Source organism: Vanellus vanellus (assembly GCF_965231255.1).
Source record: "Vanellus vanellus genome assembly, chromosome: 24".
NCBI classification, from domain to species: Eukaryota; Metazoa; Chordata; class Aves; order Charadriiformes; family Charadriidae; genus Vanellus; species Vanellus vanellus.
Genome location: NC_138929.1, coordinates 3,801,206 through 3,819,317, shown reverse-complemented (window position 1 = coordinate 3,819,317; position 18,112 = coordinate 3,801,206). Strand labels below are relative to the sequence as shown.

Sequence of the window (18,112 nt, the reverse complement as noted above, 5' to 3'; positions counted from 1 at the left end):
GCTGATCCCCCCCCCCCCCCGAGCCCTGCAGAGCCCCCTCCCTGCATGGGCAGCATCCCCCCACCCCGCTTCTTCAGGGCGCCTCGGCAGCAGGACGCCAACGCAGGCTCTGCCCGTGTTCCCCCATGCTGGTGGGGACCGTCCCCACCCCTCGGAACTGACACCGTCCCCCCCGAGGCCTGGCAGGCGGCAGGGAGAGAATTTGCTGCAGACTGGAAGTGCTGCAGCTCCGACCCACGATGGGGCAGCGTGCGGCCAAGCCCTCGGCCCTCGGCTCCTCTCCCCCCCATGCCCAGGAGAGTTTCCAGCCAAATAGACCCGTTGCAGCCGCTGCCCGCGGCCGCATCCTGCCCTCCCTCGGCCTTCCCTGCAGCAGCGCCGTGAGTTATTGCAGCCGCCCGCTCATCCCATCCATCCTCCCGGCCCCAAGGACTGCGGGTGAGTCACGAGCCTGCCCCGTGCCTCAGTTTCCCCCGCTATGCGGCGAGGATGGGCAGGATGCCGGCGTGGCTGCCATGAGCTGAGTGTGCCACATCCCGGAGTCAAGTCCCCGTGGCTTTTCCTGCCGCTTCCAAGTGGGAAGTGGCTTTTTTGTCGGGAAAAAACATCCGTGACTTGGTTTAATGTCACCGAGTCCTTCCCAGGTTTGCAGCCTCCCTTCGGGTCTCCCCTGGGATGGCGTGGCAGAAAGCCCAGGCTGATGAGGGTTAATTTTGGCTGCACATTTAACTTTTGTTTGTTTGGGGTGGAGATTTTTTTTTTTTTATACTTAGCAAACAAACAGTGTCCCCATGAAAGCCTGGAAAAACACATCAGGATTTGGAGTGGCAGGGCGGAGGAGGGAGCCAGGACAAGGAGCATCCTTCCCCCTGCAAAATTCACTTACAGCCCCAATTCTTCCCTCCCCTGTCACATCCTTTGGAGCATCTTCCAAAAGTGAAGGGCAAAGCAGGGGCATGAACCGTGCCAGGCAGCCGGGACACCCGAGCCTGTCTGGGGACAGCCCTGGTGGCTGCAAGCAGCTTTGGGGACCGCGAGAACCCCGTCGCTCCCTTGCCGGCTGTGTTTGCAGTGCGGCTCTAATTACAGAAATGTGAAGAAACGCCGTCTCTCGGTTGGCAAACATTTCTCCCGGCAAGCGTCAGCCAGCAGCTGCCGTGTTGGGATTCGAGTGGGAACCTGTCCCCTCCATCCAGCACCTCCCACCCCAAATCCACACCCCATTTCACAGCTGTACCCCCTCACCCGATGCGCCTGCGCCTGCTCGGGACAGCCCCTCGCCGGGTGGATAATAAATCTCTGCACAGATTATAATTCCCTGCACTCCCAGGTGGCTCCTTATGCACTTGTGCTGCAGGAGTGGGGAGGGAGAGGACACCCTTGGGAAGCACCCGGGGTCTCCTTTGTCCTGGAAATCCCACTGATTCCCCCGGGGTGTGCGAAGGAAGGAAAGATGGGGAAAGGAGCAAAACCTCAAAAACACTTGAGGAGGAAAGTATTGAGTGGAGGAGGAGGAGGAGGAGGAGAAGGAGGAGAGCAGGGCAGGGAGAGAGAGGATTACTGCTCGGCTGAATTAGAGGGAGCCCTTCAGCTGCCTTGAACAGCAGGAGAATTTGCCCAGAGACCCCAATTCTTCCTATCTGGGATAAAAATGTAAGCACAGGATTAACTGCAAGCATATGCTTAAGACCCAGGGAATTGAAAGAAGTCTGGGCATAAAGTGCTCCAAGGAGGGCAGGGAGGAAGGGCATGTCTGGCACCCTTGTGGATGACCCAGCCTGTGCTGGGGGAACCGGGAGAGCCATGGCGGGACTGGGAGAGCCATAGGGGGATGGGGAGAGTCATGGGGGAACGAGGAGAGCCGTAGAGGGGTCAGAAGAGCCATGGGGGTACTGGGAGGCACCTGGAGCTTAGTCAATAATAACCGGAAGGGAATGACATGACTCAACTCCATCTGTGAGGGCTGTGTGGGGAAGAGGGTCGGTGAGAGAAGCTCTTCCACCAGCCCTGTGATGGGATGAGACTCCCTGGCCAGAGCAAAAGGGAATCAAAGTGGCCCTACTGCCATACCCAGAGCAGGGCAAGCCTTCCTGGGGTCACTCCACAGACCCAGCCCTGGCGGAGGGGCCGGGGAGATCGAGGCTGTGCCCTGCCCCATGCCCAAAGCCCCACTGGTGTCCCTGCGCCCCACTCTGTGGACCCGCTCTCCGCCAGGGAGGGCTGGGAGCCGGCACGTGCCCTTATCATCAGACACATCCATGTCCACGTGATGTGTCCATGAACATCCCGGACTGATTTATGGGATGAGAGGAGGGCAGGAGGCCAACCTTAAATCCTGACTGCCTGATGATTAATAATCATAATTATGATCATATTAGCTGTAGTAATAATAGTTTGCTTTCCCTTGCAGAATTGGTCATCCAGGAAACTCAGAGCGGTTTCACAAGGCCGAGTGACCAGCGTCCCTATTTTCTAGCGAGGAAATTGCGGCACAGAGCTGTCTCCCTCGAGTCACCCAGTATATCAACAAGAAAACAGAGAAGGCAGGAGCCTGGACTCCATGTCCCTCTCCCTCCCCCATGCTATTAAGCTGCATCTGTGTAATATAGAGCAAAACATCCTCCACGACTCGCAGTAAATCATGGCAGAGGCAGTGTACAGAGTGGATGGGGGGAGATAATGGGTTTTTCACCCTCTTCAACAATAGAACAAGTTTTTCTCCGCTGGGGAAGGCTGACTTCTATGAGAGACGGAGATAAAAGCAGCACTGGGGCTCTGAAATGGGCTTTCAGGGCACCTGCCTTTGCTCACCCACTTGCATTACTGGCCCAGGGACAACTCCAGGAGGCAGTGCTGCGGGTCGAGTGCCCCATGGGTATAGCCTGGTCCCCATGCGTATTGCTGAGGTATACTGGAATATTAATTGAAAATCCCAGCAAAACACTCCTGCTGATGATAATGGACCATAATCCTCTTAGACCAATTTCATGCCTGAAAAATCGTGCATAACAAAATAATAATAGAAAGCCCCTCAGTGGACACTGTCCTTAGCAGTGGGCCTGGGGGAAGAGGGCCGGCCAGGGGGGATTTCTCAGGAAGGAAAGGGAGCTGGTCCCTTTGGCCTTCACCCCTGAGGGGCATGGACAGGTGGCCAGGAGAAGAGCTGAACCTGGGGCTAGGTCTGACCATCTGCTCTAGCAGGGCAGCATCCCAGTGGGACCCCTACGTCCCAAGAGACCCGCATACCCACCGGGACCCCTGTGCCCTACAGACCCCATGGGACCTTCCATGGTCCCAGAACCCCGGAACCCCCTGGACCCCCCATATCCCCCAGCGCTCCCAGGACCCCCTGGACCCTCCATGTTCCCCAGGGACCCTCCGTGCCTGCATAGCCCTGTGCCAGGCCGGATCCCCCCATGCTTAGCTCCCCCCATACAAGCAGCCAGCCCCCCCTCCCCGCCCGCCCGGCCCTTCAGCACCGCGGCCAGTGGACAGCGCCGGGCGCGGGGCCCCGCCCGGCCCGCGGCCCCCGGATCCCCCCGGACCCCTCGGGACCCCCCCGACAGACCCTGGACCTCCTCTCCACCACCCCCCAGAACCCCCACACCTCATCTTCCTCCCCCTGCACGCCCTGGCAACCCCTACCCTACCCCCCTGCGCCCACCGGCACCATCTCCCCTGCTGCACCCCTGCACGCCCCCCCCTCCGCACCCTGCACGCCTCAGCACCCTCTCCCCTGCTTCCACCCTTGGACCCACAGACATCCCCCCCCCAACCACCACCTGCGCCCACCGGCACCCCCTCCTCTGCCTCTGCACCTCTGCATCTCCGCCTCCGCCCCTGCACACTCCCCCCCCGCACGCCCCCCTCCACCCACCACCCCCTGCACCCCGGCATCCCCTCCTCTGCCACCCCCGGCACTCCAGCGCCCTCCATCACTCCCTCCTCCTCCACCCCCGGCACCCCATCACCACCCTCCTTCACCATCCCCACCCCCCAGCTGCCAGCACCCCCCCGCGCCTCCTCCTCCAGCATCCCCCCTCCAGCGCCCCAGCAACCCTGCCCTCACCACCCCCTTCTCCAGCGCCCCCAGCACCCTTCGCCTGTACTCCCACCAACCCCCCCCCAACCCCACCACATTCTCCTGTCACAACATCCCAATCCTCCAGTACCTCCTGCCCCACCACCCCAAGGACCCCACCTCCACATCCCCAGCACCCCAGAGCCCCCACCTCTATCCTTCCAAGAACTCCCTACCCCAGCGCCCGAAGGAACCCACCTCACCCCCCCATCTCCCCCTGCCCCAGCCCCCCAGGGACCCCATTTCCATCCCCCTCAGCACCCCCTCTGCCGGGCCCCCGAGGACCCCCCCTCCAACCCCTCCATCACTCCCTGTTCCCAGCCCCCCGAGGACCCCCCACTCTAACCCCCCCTCACCCCCTGTCCCAGCCCCTCAAAGCCCCCACCTCCCCAGCATCCCCTGCCCCAGCCCCCCAAGGACCCCCTGTCCCAGCCCCCCAAGGACCTCGCCTCCATCCCCCTCAGCAGCCCCTACCCCAGCACCCCAAGGCCCCCACCTCTATCCCCCCAAGAACTCCCTATCCCAGCCCCCCAAGGACCCCACATCCCTCCCCCCATCACCCCCTACCCCAGCCCCTCAAGGACCACCTGCCCCAGTCCCCCAAGGACCCCACCTCCACTCCCCCATCACCCCCCGTCCCAGCCCCCCAAGGACCACCTGCCCCAGCCCCCCAAGGACCCCAATTCCAACCTCCCCATCACCCCCCGCCCCAGCCCCCCAAGGACCCCACCTCCCCCCCCCCAGCACCCACCTGCTCCCCCCCGGTTCTCCGCCCCAGAGCACCCCCATTCTGCGGGGCCGGTACCAGACGGTGCCGTGCGGGTACCGGTGCCGGGGGATTCCGGGGGGTACCGGGGAGACCGGGGGCCCGCCGGGGGGGGGGTGCCGGCCGGCAGCTGTTGCCGCCGACAGCTCCCCCGGGCCGGGACAGCGGTGACTAAGCACTTTGGGGGATTTCTACTCTTATTATTTTATTCTATTATTTTCTCCCCCTTTCAAGCGGGTCCTCCTCCTCCTTCCCCCCCCTTTCCCCCCCCTCCCCCCTGCCCCCCCCCCCCCCCCCGCCCTCCTCCTCTTCCATCCTCATCCTCCCCGGCCGCCCCCTCCCGGAGCCGGGCGCGGTAGGGCGGGCGGAGGGGTTCCCCCTTCCGGCCACCGGGAGCATGGGAGCCCCGGGCCGGCTCGGCTCCAGAGCTCGGCCAGCCCTGGGGTGAGGCGGAGCGGGGCCGCGCCGTGCCGGGCCGTACCGAGCCGCTCCGGGGCCGGGGCCGCCTTCTCCGCCGCCCACCGCGGGAAGTTCCGCCGTTCCCGGGGCGCTCAGGGTGACGGAGCGATGCCGGTACGCCGGGGCCATGTGGCCCCCCAAAACACCTACCTGGACACCATCATCCGCAAATTTGAAGGGCAAAGTGAGTACCGCACCCCCGGCCCCGCTCCCGCTCCCCCCCCTCCCTCCCCCCCCGCGGCTGCGGGCGGCCCCCCAACTTCGGGGCACAGCGGGGAGCACACGGGGGGGGGGGACACGGGCGGGAGGGCAGCGGCCGCAGGGTGTCCCCCGGGGAAATGAAGGCGCCCCTGTGACCTCCTGGGGGGGGTGGAGAGGGGTGGGCGACAGCCAGGCAGTGTCCCCGCCGGTATTTATAGACAGGGCGACACAAGGGGGACGAGCGGTCCCAGCCCGGTGATCCCCCGGGGGCTGGAGACACCGCGGCCCCCCGCAGTCCCCCGGGCTGGGAGGGGGTCCCCGGGGCGGCGGGGAGGGGGTCCCGGCTGGCGGGGCTGGGGGAGAGGGGTGTACGCCCGAGCAGAGGGCTTCGCTGCCTGTTTGCCTTCAACTCCGCGCTGCTCGGCGGCAGCCGTCCCTGGTGAAATGTTGCCATTTGCTGTTGCTCAGAGTAATCCCTTTATATGAAATTTTTGGGGCTGGTTTTCGCGTCAAATCGAGCGAAGAGTTCGTGCGCGCATCGGGGAGCGCTGGGGTTTGCGTGCGGCTGGGTGGGGGCGGTGGCGGGGGGTTCCGCTCCCAATCTGGGCACCCCCATGAGGCTGGGTGTCCCCCCCCCCCCCTACGCAGCCAGGGGCGAGGGGAGGGGGGGACAGGGAACTGGGGTCACCCGGGAGGGGGGGGATGCTGTGGGGTGCTGGGGCTGTGCACCCCCCCCACACACCGTCCCAGCTCGCTGTGGTTTTTCTCTCCGGTGCCCAAGTTTGCCGGGTGGGCAAACGTCCCTGGCGCTGCCCTCCCTGCCAGATCGGCGCTGCCTGCCCTGGCAGTGAGTGACGTGACCCTGGGGGTGGAAAGCGAGAAAAACTGTCCCTGGTTCCTATCAGTCCCCGCTGGGAAGCGGCGGCTGGGGAGCAGCGGGGGCACGCGGCGCAGCGTGCCAGCGGGGAAGCAGCCAGGCCCCCTCATCCCTGCCTTCTCCCTGCCTGCTCCCTGCCTGCTCCCTGCCAGCCATGTCGGGCACCAGCTGGGCTCTGCCGAAACGTCGCCCCGCGCTCCCCCGCGACAGCTTCATGGTGTGACAGGTGTTGGGAGACACCAAACCAGCTCCCCTCCCCGGGTCACATCGCTGTCACTGGCAGCGTGTCCTCCCCTGCTCGTGGGTGCCTACACCCCCCCCCCCCCCACCACCACCCCTGCAGCTCCCGTGGGTGCAGCTGCACCCGCTGAGTCCCCGCAGGAGCCGGAGAGGCCCGCCGCTTCCCTCCCGGGGCCGGTGCAGAGCACAGGTACCATAGGGGCAAGGGCAAATGTGCAGGGGAGGGCAGGGCAGAAAGCAAATCTGGGGTGAAAATACCCCCAGGGAGACCTGGCTCTGCAGCTCCTTCCCAACCCAGCCTTGGTCACGTCCCCTGCGCGCAGCACAGTTTGCTCCCGTCAATCCCGTCCTGTGCCAGCCCAGCCTGGATCCAGCCTGGATCCATCCGGCGGTGCTGGCGCTGGATGGGGGATGTTCCTCGCAGGTGGGGAGCACACCCCAGGAGCGGGGCTTTGGGGGAACGTCCCCTCCTTGTGCCGCCTTCCAGCTGGCAGAGTGATGTGGATAGAGAAGGATCGGGAAGAGGGAACTGGGAAACACTTGGCCGCAGTGGTTTGTGCTGTTTGCAGCGCCGGCACCAGCGTCAGCCCTGCGTGGGAGAGGGAAAGGTGCCGGGGTGGGAGTCCCCCACAAAGGGCCACCGACGGCTGTCACAGGGTGGGATGAAGCAGGAGACCTCTGTGCAGCATCCCTGGAGGCACTGGTTTTACTGGGAGGCATTCTCCAGAGCTGGGATTCTGCAGGTGACATTAGGGAGACCCCTGATGTGGCGGAGAGGGGTCCCCCCACCCCACCGGGTCCCGGCACTGGGTGCCGCAGCCATGCGGAGGTTTCTCCCGCATTTGGGTGAAATTCCCGTGAGGCTGGAGCGCAGCGGGGCTCTGGAGCGCGCAGGCTGCAGATGCCATTCCTGGGTAATCCAGGAGATTAATTGGGGTCTGGGCTGGGAGGCAGCCTCCAAACGGACCCTCTGCTCCAACCCGCCTCCGGCTCCAGCCCGGAGCTGATGCCAAGCGCTGAGGGAGATGCTGCTGGGGGAGAGCAGGGGGAGGCACAGCATCCATCGCATCCGCAGCCCCCTGTCACACCCCGGGCAAACCTGTCCCAGAGAGGATCCTCCCCAGCCCAGCATCCCCCGATCTCCTTGAAAGAAAAAAAAAAAAAAACAAAATCAAAGCTGTAGGCTGGGTCTCCCCCGGGATAAGGATGGAAGCGGCTCCATCTGGGCTGGATGATGTGGGCTGGGCAGTGCTGCCACGCACCCCGGCACGACAGCGAGCCCGGCCCCGGTGGCTGCAGCACCAGGAGGGGATGGGGCAGCACGGCTCCCTGCCTCAGTTTCCCCTTTCTTCCACCTCAGTCCTTTTCTTCTCGAGCACAGGGGCCACGCAGCCCAGTGGGGTCTGGATTTCAGCTTCAGCCCGAAGGCACAATTGTCCTATAAAACATTAGGAGCATCATTAGTGTGACGGGTTTCACCCGGCTGCCCACGAAGCCAAGTCTCACGCTCACTCCTCCTCTCGCCCCTTGCCTGACTTCAGTCAAATCTGAGCAAGGGTGGGAAGTCTCCGAGATAACTCAGGTCCTTGATAAGCTCCCGGGGAAGAGCGGACGCTGCAGCTCTTCCCACTGCCTGCAGTGCGGGTCGGGGACAGATTTCCCATGTATTAGACACCAGCGAGTCCCCACATGCGCTCAGTGAGACGTCGAGGCTGCACGGGTTGGCCCACCCCAGCAAAAACTACCTTTACTGGGGACCCCCCCTTTGGGTCCCCCTGTCCCCACGGTCACCAATTCACATGAAATTGGGGGAGTTTTCTCTCTCTGGAGAGCAGGGCGGCACCCGGGGGGGGGGGGGGTGGGGTGGGGTGGGCTGGCACCAGCCGTCCTCCCCCCAGACCCGTCACCGGTGTCCCCGGGGATTCTGTCCCTGCACAAGCCCCACGGCGGGCGGCATCAGAAAGCCGAAGCACCCCCCCATCCACCCGGGCTGTCCCCTGTCCCTGCGGGTCCCCGCCACCCCCCTAAGCCTCGTGCTCTCCTGCCTCCCCGCAGACCGCAAGTTCCTCATCGCCAACGCCCAGATGGAGAACTGCGCCATCATCTACTGCAACGACGGCTTCTGCGAGATGTTCGGCTACTCCCGCGTGGAGGTGATGCAGCGACCCTGCACCTGCGACTTCCTCACCGGCCCCGACACCACCAAGAGCTCCATCGCGCAGCTCACCCAGGCCCTGCTCGGCTCCGAGGAGTGCAAGCTCGAGATCCTCTACTACCGCAAAGACAGTAAGAGGCGCTTTTTGGGGTGATCCGGTAGTGGGAGGCGTTACCCGCCTGGGATTTGGGCTGTCGGGAGCCAGTGGTGGGAGGCGAAAGGGGTCTGGTGCTACCCGGGCATCGGGATCGCACCCAGACCCGGGGCTTTGCTGAGGGCGAGTCCATGGTGGCTCCCGGCGAGATGGAGACGTCTCTGCTGTGATGGGGCACTGGGGGCATCGAGACCTCAAGCGATGGAGGTTGTTGCCAGGTTATTTGGGAATCGGGTTGTTTGCGAGCCCTCGGTGATGGCTCAGAGCTCCCAGGGCAAGCAATGGCGTCGCTCGTGGGATCTCTGCGTCGTGAATGAGGATCCCGTGGGAAGCCCATGGAGGAGGTGGGCTGGGACGTGGGTCTCCTGATCTGTGCTCGAGACGAGATGAGACAGACGCCCCGTCTCTGCCGAAAGCGGGTGCAGCCGACGGCCTCGGAGCCGCCTTTCCAGCGAGCAGGATGCGGCTGTGCGTGCACAGATGGAATTACGTTACGATGAAAATGAAGCTTTGATGGAAAATACTAGTGATTAGTTCTAATACTGCAGGAAGTCAAATAAATATTTAGTGCTTGATGCTGCAAACCAGCAAGGGGCCAGGGCTCCAGGGGCGGGGGGAATGCAGATCGGGTGCTCGCTAGAAGTTAAAATTAAGTATTTCCTTTTTTCAACCTGTGGAGCTTTCCCATCGCTTTAGATTGTATCGATGGGGGCTTGGCCTGAGCAAGGGGCTGCACCCCGCTGTCGGCAGCTCCAGGGGCCGCAGGGTGGAGGAGAAACAAATGGAAGCAAAGGGGAGGAGAAGGCAGGAGCCCTGGCTCCCGGCCCAGCACCCTATCTCCGGGGCTGGGACCCGGGTGTCCTGGCCTCCCTCCCGGACCCTATCTCCCGGGCTGGCATCCAGGTGCCAGCGTATCGGCCCCGGGAATTATCCGCCGGCAGCACCCCTGCCCATTAACCCGCCCAGTTAACCCAGTGGGGCCGGACCCTGAGTGGTGGCAGGATCAGGCCGCTCACCGGTCGTGTTTCCCATACGATTTTCCTCCTGTCCTCGCCGAGGGACCTGGTAGAGGCTCTTCCCTTGTGGGGCCGGTCCTGGGTGAAGCAGCGCCGGGGAGCGGTGCCCGGGCTGGGCTGCGCGTCCCCCCTCGGCCGCTGCGGTTTGCAGGGGGCTGGCTGGAGCCCAGCGCAGCCCGGGAGGCATGAGGAGGAGCGGGCACATGTTGTCCCCCTGCTCCCATCCCAACATCAACGCGTGGCCACGGCAAGGACAGCGTGTCCAGCCCTGTTCCCCTCCCGAGGGATAGTTTCCCCATCCTTCCCCGGGGAGCGCTCGGCTGGAAGCCTGATCCAAAGCCGTCCTCTCCGCTTTGAAGCGTTCCCGCCGGGCTCGCAGGATGCTCCGTGCTCTCCTCGGAGCCCTGCTTTTCCTCTAGGCCACAGGAAACTCTCAGCGCAGCTCTAAGCTGCTTTCTTCTCTTTTTTATTAAAAAAAAAAAAAAAAAAAAAAAGAAAGGGGGGGGGGAAAGCCCAGAAGCAAGCCCTTCATGTCTATTTTTAAAACCCAGCCCCACCAGCAATATGCCTTCCAATTGTTTCCCCCCAGCACTCAGCCTGCAACCGCTCAGCCCATTATAAATGGGTCTTATCGGCAAAGAAAAGGCCTTCGCATTATAGGGAGCTGCTGCTTAATTAGGCGGCGGAGGCTCCGAACCTGCCTGTCCTCCTTTTCATACCGGCAGCACCAATCTCCAGCCTCGACCTGCTGTTTATTACTGCGGTACTCCCGGCTCTGCGGCTCACGGGGGTGTTTCCTCGCTTTTCTGGTTGCCAGAGACAACGTTATACCCCAAATCTGCCTGTTGGAGCCACCCCGAACAGGGCCAGGGTAGGATGGATGGAAGTAGGTGGGAAGGGGGGCACCCATGGGTGGCTCTGCCCGTGCCCGGGCAGGATGCTGTACGGGGTGATGCACGTCCCTGGGGACAGCCTTGCTGCTCGGTCCTCACCTGGACTCCCACGCTGTCATTAACTAATTATAAAAGGAGCCACAAGTGTCGTCGGCGAGCCCACCTCCGGCCAGCCGAAATGGAGCCAAGAACCAAGTCCGGTTGGGGAAGATGGGACTGGCCCAGCAAGGGCAGTTGTCCCTCCCCTGCCACGGCAGCCCCAAAAAGTCCTCGAAACGAGGGGAGAGCCCAACTGCGGCGCGTGTGGGCTCTAATCCCCCGCTCAAAGCCGGGAGATCAGTGAAAAGTTAATTTCTTTACAAGATGCTGCACAGCTGGGGCTGCCCCAGACAGAGGGGTCATTACGGGATCAGCTCCCGCCATGGCAAGGAGCAGCCACGGCCACCAACCCCGGGGACACGCTCCCCGCAGTGTCCAGGGCTGAGCTCAGCTTCCTCCAGCATCCCCTGGGGACGGCGCCGAGGGACTGGTGGGGCTGAGCTGCATCCAGGGTTGGGGTTTTTTCCCCCCTGAGGGTGATGTGCTTTGCAGCAAAGCCACCAGCGGGACCCCCCGGGGTCCCCAGAGTGGGGCCAGTGGCCACAGGTGCTGGGTGCCACGGCGCTGGCATGGCCCGAGCGGCAGCAGCTGGCAGCGCCCGCTCCCGCTTAATCTGCACGAACGTGATGCTTATGAATATGAAAGGAGAGATGCTGCCGGAGCAGCTGGTGGGGCAGCCGCTGCCTGCAGCCCCAGCCCCTCCGTCCCTGTCCCCGTCCCCCCCGGGCAGAGCCCACGGCTGGTCCCCTCCAGCAGGAACAGTTTGTGCCGGTCCCCTGGGACCGGGGATTAGGGACCAGATCAGCCCGGCGAACTCGTTACACTGGTGCTGTAAGCCGGGATTTCCCCCAGGGGCTCCGGGAGGAGGGGAGATGTCGCAGAGCGATTGGGGCAGCCGGTGTCACCCAGGATGTCCCCCCTGCTGCTCCCCATGGGGTGCCTGTGCAGGCAGCTGCCTGCGGGACTGGTCGGGCACGGGTTGTGGGGTGTCACTGCACCCAAAGGGGACAGGGGGACTCTGTCCCCAGGACGTGGCACAGCGATCGCCCCTCCATCGATGCTGCCAGGACACGCTGGCTAAGGCAGACGGGGACGGATCTGGCCAAGGTTTCTCCGTACAGCTTTATAAACAGCAATGTGGGATGTGCCCGACGGGCTCACGGGAAGCAGGAGGGCAAATCCCACCAGCAGCTGCCGGATCCTGGCACCGTTGGGGCTGGGGGCCGGTGCCAGCAGCCCCAGGGAGCCTCTGCTGCTGCCCCGTGGGGTGGACAAGGGAGGAGGGAGGGGACCTCCCGGGTGGCGGAGGAGCAGGGAGGCACGGCCAGCTGACAAAACCCCAACCCCATCTCGAGCTTTTTGCTTGTACAAAACCGCGGGGTTTAAGCCAAGCCGGGGCCGCTTGCTTTGCGTTCCTTTAAGGATCGGGCTCGGCAGAGCTGGGCTGTGACCTCAGGAAAGGGACAGACACCATGGCCCGACTCCAGATGGGGACTTATAAACATTCCGCCTCGCAATGACAAATCTTCGGTCCCGGAGATCCTGCACTGCGGGGCCGATTCTGCTGTCCTTGGCACGGCTGCGCCGCAGCTCCAGCCACCCCCGTTGCCCTGGCTCTGCCCTGGGGATGGTACAACTGGGGCGAAAAGCTGGAAGAAACGCATTTTCCATCCTCTGCTGCTCCTCGGATGCTTTGTGCCCTCACCCAGATGTCCCACAACCAGAGGGATGGGCCCAGAGCATCCCCAGCACCCCCAGGGATGTTTCCCAGGAGGCTTTTTCCTGAAATCCATGCCCTGGCAGAGACTCCAAATCCTACCCCAAACCCTCCATCCCCATCCTCGCTGGCTGCCGCATCCCCAGTAGGAGATGGCCCCATGTGCCATGGGGACAGGGCCTTAGGGATGGCCGGACAGGCCCGGGAAATGCTGTCAGCGCTGCAGCTTTGGCCACACAGCCCCACGCTAAGCTGGACTAATTCCTGCGGCCGGCGGGGATTTAGGAAGGGAAGGACCACGGGTCTGGATGCGGCCGCTCGCTTCGCTTGCAGCAGAGGTTAAGCTGCGTTTTGCCAATGCCCTGTATTGATCCGGGACCCCTTTTGGCTCCTGAGGATCAGAGCATCCTCCCACCTGCACCCCAAAACGTCCCGCCGGGCTCGGCGGCATCCTTCGTGCGGCCGCGTTGCTGGTGGGTACCCTCAGCCGCCCGACGCTCCTGGGTTTTCCCCTCCGCTGCTGCTTCCCACCGGCAAACTCCCTGCTAAGCGCCAAAATCCCTGCTGTTCGTCACCGCACAAGGGGTAACCTCCATCCCGACTGCCGTTACTTAATAAGGTCATTTTAGCAGTTCGGGGTTTGCTGCAAGGAGCATTTTTGCCGGTCTGGTGTCCCAGTGCGTTTCAGTCTCCCGACGCCCCGTTTGGGTGTGGGGAGAGGGGCCGGTGCAGACCCCGCGGTGCACATCCCCTCCCCGCGCAGGGGGATGCAGACCCGGGTGCGGAGGCTCCCCAGCACCCATCGCTCATCCCGGACCCCAGGAGCGACCCGTCTCCCACCGGCTCAGCCCCCACCTCCATCATTTTCCATCCCGCCCCGAGGATTCGCTTTAGGGCCTCCCAGCAATCGGCGCTTCCCTTTGAAGTTTCTACCCAGCCCTGACACTGATTTATCCCCGGCCGGCAGCAAAGCACGGCTCTCCCGAGCATCTCTCCGGGCGTGCCAGCCAGCCCCGGAGCACAGCTCCATCCCCATCCCCGTCCCCGTCCCCATCCCTGTCCCCTCCGTGCCCTTCCCAGCCCCTCTCCTCCCCTCCGTTATATAATGCCACTATAGATTTAGCCACTCTGCCATGAGACCCTGCAGATTAAATCTCCCGGCCGGGGGGAGGGAAGGACTCGGTAAGAGCTCCGAGGGCAGATTAATAGCTTGCTTTTTTAATATTCATAACAATACTGGTTTGTGTCCGGCTCTCGGAAACCCCCGTGTCCTGTTGATTAGTTTAATACTGATGATACCGACAAATGCATTAACCACCGGCGGCCGCGGAGGATAAGAGGGCCGGGGAGGGAGGGCCCCCGACGATGACATTTTTAATGTTATTAAGTGCTTCGCTTTTATCAAGGTCAGAAGACAAGATGGGTCGGAAAGCGGGAACCTCCGAGCGCTGGGCTTGGGGGAATTGGGCTGGGTGCTGGGAAGATCCAACCCAGCCCAGAGTTTTAGGGAATGAGCTGTTTTTCCCAGCCCGTGTAACCCCATCGCATGGGGTGTGGGACCCTCCGAAACAGCATCCCCGTGGCATCCCTCCCGCCGAGCCCCTTTCCGCAGCCCCCGGGCTGGGTTTCGCCCCAGACGGGCACGCAGGCAGCCCCACGGCAGCAGCCACGGAGCGCGGGCAGGTTGCGAATGCCCCCCGGGGCTCCTCCAAGAGATCATTTGGCGGCTGGATAAAATTAGATGGATGGAGACAGATTAGCTGAACAGCTGAAGGGAAGAGACGGGCAGATGGATGGAGACAGTCGATCGAGGAACGAGGATGGGAGCGCAGGGCTGGGGTCCCTCCCAGGGCCGGCTCAGCCCACCGGCGCTGCAGCAGGTCTGGGGTGCCCGTTTTTTGGGGGGGAAGGATGGGGAAACTCAGCATTTGCAGAGCCCAGGCTGGCTCGCTGCAGGGAAACCCAGTCAGGGCGGAGGGTGCCCGGGGTCTCCCCGTTGCAGCCTCTCCACAGAGCTGGGAGAACCCCAAATCACAGCTGCCCGGAGACCCCAAATCCTGGGGGACCGCCGTGTCTTTGGGCCAGGCTCCAGGAACCCGCTGCTCCCACTCCGGGCGCTGATGCTGCACCATCCCCTTGATGCCGTCCATGCTATGGGGTGCGGGTCTGAGCCAGGCACTGAGCTCCTGGCACGCGGGGCTGTGCCTGGCAGGGCCACTTTTGGGGCGATTCCCCTGGTTTTGGAGAGTCCCACATCCAAGTAACTTTTGTTCAGCCCTGAACTGGTCAGGCAGTTGGATCTAGATGATCACTGTAGGTGGCTTCCAACAGAAATAGTCTATTTATTTAATTTAAGAAGGGATCAGCAGGGGGGCTCGCAGCAGCCTCAGCCAGAGCTGCTCAGGCTCAGCACCTCCCAGATTTGCAGGATCAAACCAGGCACCAGCTGCCTCCCAAACCCAGCCCCAGCCTCCTCCCAGCTGCTCCTTATATCCCTCCAATTGGATGTAACTGGGCCCAGTTCAGCTGTTCAGTGTTGGCCATGGGATTAACCCTTTCCATGCCGCGTAGAGCCTGCCAGGATCGGGCCCCCACGAGAACAGCTCAGAGGCCACCCCCCTCCCACCACTGCGGAGGAGCTTTAGGAAGGAAAAGTGAAGCAGCCGAAGGGATGCAGTGGGGCAGAGCATGTGAGGCAGGATCAGGCTGTCTGGATCAGGATTCCCAGTCCGGGGTGGGAAGCGTGGAGCTGATGGATGCCCACGCCAATGAACCCCACTGGGCTGTGGGTCCGAGGGAAGTTGGTGATGCCTTGAAATCACCTGTGGGGGTAAAACCCCCCTCATTTTATAACACACCAAAGGAGAAAGCATCCGGTGCCGCCGGGCATCACACGCACAGGCGAGCGGGCACGCACGTGCACACCCCCTGCACCCACCGATATCGGCACCGGCAGAGCCACAGCATCCCAGGGATGGCACCGGATCATCCCGCGGGGCACGTGCCACCTTAGCATCACGCAGGACACCTCGCTCACTCGGTGTCCCCTAAAGGACACCGCTCGCCTTTTAGATCCCTAAAAGTCCTGACAAAGGGAGGGAAAAGGGCTCATTTCTTCCCGTCCCCGCTGGCTCCGCACGCGGGTAGCCCGCAGCGTGCCCGTGCGTCCCTTCGAAACAGCTTTATCTGCTGAAAACCCCCCCCACCGCCTCCTCCCCAGCTCACGCGTTTAAGTGGATTTCCTCTCCCTGTGGTGAACAACGATGAAATAAAGAAAGAAAGAAATAATCCCGGCTGCCGGGCCCTTTAAACGGATTTCACCATATCCATTTCTTTCCCGTTCTTGTGCGTGTGTGTGTGTGTGTCTGTGTATGTGCACGTCCCTGACGTCACGGCAGATTTTGAAGTTGCCCGATGCCGGCCATCTGCTCCTGATTACGGGAGGCCCTGAGCTCCTTAAAATTATACGCAGAAAGGCCGACATCCCCCTCCCGGCCGCAGCCCGGCCGTGGCGAGAGCGGGAGAGCGCCGGATCGGGCCGGCAGCGTATCCCTGTCGGATCCGCTAATCCCGGGTACTCGGAGCACGGGGAAAAGGCGAGATCAGGGATCCGCACCGGGGCAAAGGTGCCGTGGAAGGAGGTCGCTTTGCTCTGTACCTGGTTGCTCCATCATTCCTAGGAGGTTTGGGGTAGGAGCCCACGGGGGTTCAGGGGGTTTGGCCAGCAGGGCTGCGGCGGCGGCTCGGGGGCTCCCGCTCCCACCGGCGCCAAAGCAACAGGAGACAGTTCAAGGAAGGTACCCACAGTGATTATACCTTCGGGTAGGGTTTTTGAAGGATTTGGGGGGAATAAAGCTGGCCAGGAGGATGGGAAACCCCCCTCTATCCTCCACTTGCTGCTTTGGGAAAGGCATGCGGGTATTTTTGGGTGCCCCGAATTGCAAATTGGCGCCTGACTGCCAGCAGAGGCAGGGCCAGGGGGTCGAGCGGGCATCAAACAGGCAAATCCAAAAGGCCTCGTGCCCTGTGGCCATGTTCGGGGTCCTCCCCCCAGCCCCCATCACTCCCATGACGCCGAGCCAGTCATCGCGTCCCCCTGTGCCTCAGTTTCCCTATGGCAGGAGAGAGATGAGCCTGTGCCTGACCACTCCGTGCCAGTGCCTTTATGAGATGTCTTTGGGGACCATCACACCAATTCCACCACTGCCCGGCGGTTGGGACGGGACACGCGGTCGGGCTCACCCCTGTTGCCCCCATCCAGGACACGAGATGGCTGAGTCAGGCCCAAAGCACTGCCTGGCGATTGCAGGGCAATTAGCTATGGCGCGATTACAAGCAGCATGTTTAATGAGGTTAAACCACTACCTGGGATTTCTGAGTTCTTAATTACCTACTCTTTAATTGCTGCTCTAAAGTACATTAATATAAATGACTGACTGAGACACACACACAAAAAAAAAAAAAAGGCAAGATGCGATCCGTGTGAGCTGGGATGCTGCAGAGATACGGCCCTTTCCCGGGGCTCCGATCGGCTTCCAAATCCTCCGGCCCCCGCCGGCAGGGATTGCACCCATCTCAGTGGTTAAAAAAATACTTTTATACCAAAAGTGTTTCGTGCTGGGGGGGGAGAGGGGGGGTGAGGGGGTGGCTGGGCAGAGCCTCCGGTGTGGCCCCCCCTGAGCCTGTCTCTGCTCGGCAGCCTCGTGTTTCCGCTGCCTGGTGGACGTGGTGCCGGTGAAGAACGAGGAAGGCGTCGTCATCATGTTCATCCTCAACTTCGAGGACCTGGCGCAGCTCATCGCCAAGAGCGCCAGCCGGAGCCTGCACCAGCGCCTGTCGCAGAGCTGGCGTGGAGGTGGGTGTCAGCGGGGACGGCGGGGACGGCAGGGAGGGCGGGAGGGCAGCGCAGAGCATCCTCGGGGCTGTCTCCATCCCGTGGTTTTCTTTCTCGGGAGTTTCTTGCGGGGGCTGAAGGATGCGGGAAGGATGCAGGATGCTGAAGGACGGGATCCTGCGCCGTGGGGCTGAGCCCCACAGAGTGCCCAGGAGCAGAGGTTTGAGTTTCTGCACAGCCGCAGCTCCGTCGGCTCGGGGACTGCTCCGACCAAACACTGATGGGGTGAAAAAAGGGGCTTTTGAGGCGGCTGTGCTCCCTGCGCAGCCCCTGGCGTGCAGACCTGCCTGCGCACCCCTCCCGAACCCTGGGGACCAGGGGACAGGGGGGGGGACAGACCCCCCTGCATGGGATGGGGCGTTTTTAAGGCGAGGGTGTCTCGCTGCAAGCGGAGCCATCGAGCCCCTCCGCGCACCCGCTGCCTCGCTGCGTCCTTTCCATATTTAATGCTGGGAGGGTTTTTTCCAGCAGCACCTCAGGCCCCTCCTGCATACACATAGCATCACGGTGGCCGGGGCAGGAGGTGCTGGTGTGGCACAGGACCCGCTTGCGGGATCACC

The 18,112-nt window shown here is 62.8% G+C and overlaps 1 protein-coding gene across 1 annotated transcript in view; it reads left to right on the top strand.

The window, feature by feature from the left end:
* Nucleotides 1-5,414: 5,414 nt before the first annotated feature.
* KCNH6 (potassium voltage-gated channel subfamily H member 6) overlaps nt 5,415-18,112 on the top strand; it is a gene marked incomplete at its 5' end in the record, with an annotated part of 33,427 nt that continues 20,729 nt past the window's right edge. Inside the window, 3 exons of the mRNA XM_082495141.1 lie at nt 5,415-5,490; nt 8,680-8,910; nt 17,358-17,513. Of these exons, the coding sequence (XP_082351267.1) occupies nt 5,415-5,490; nt 8,680-8,910; nt 17,358-17,513 (463 nt within the window). The remainder of the gene's footprint in view (nt 5,491-8,679; nt 8,911-17,357; nt 17,514-18,112) is intronic.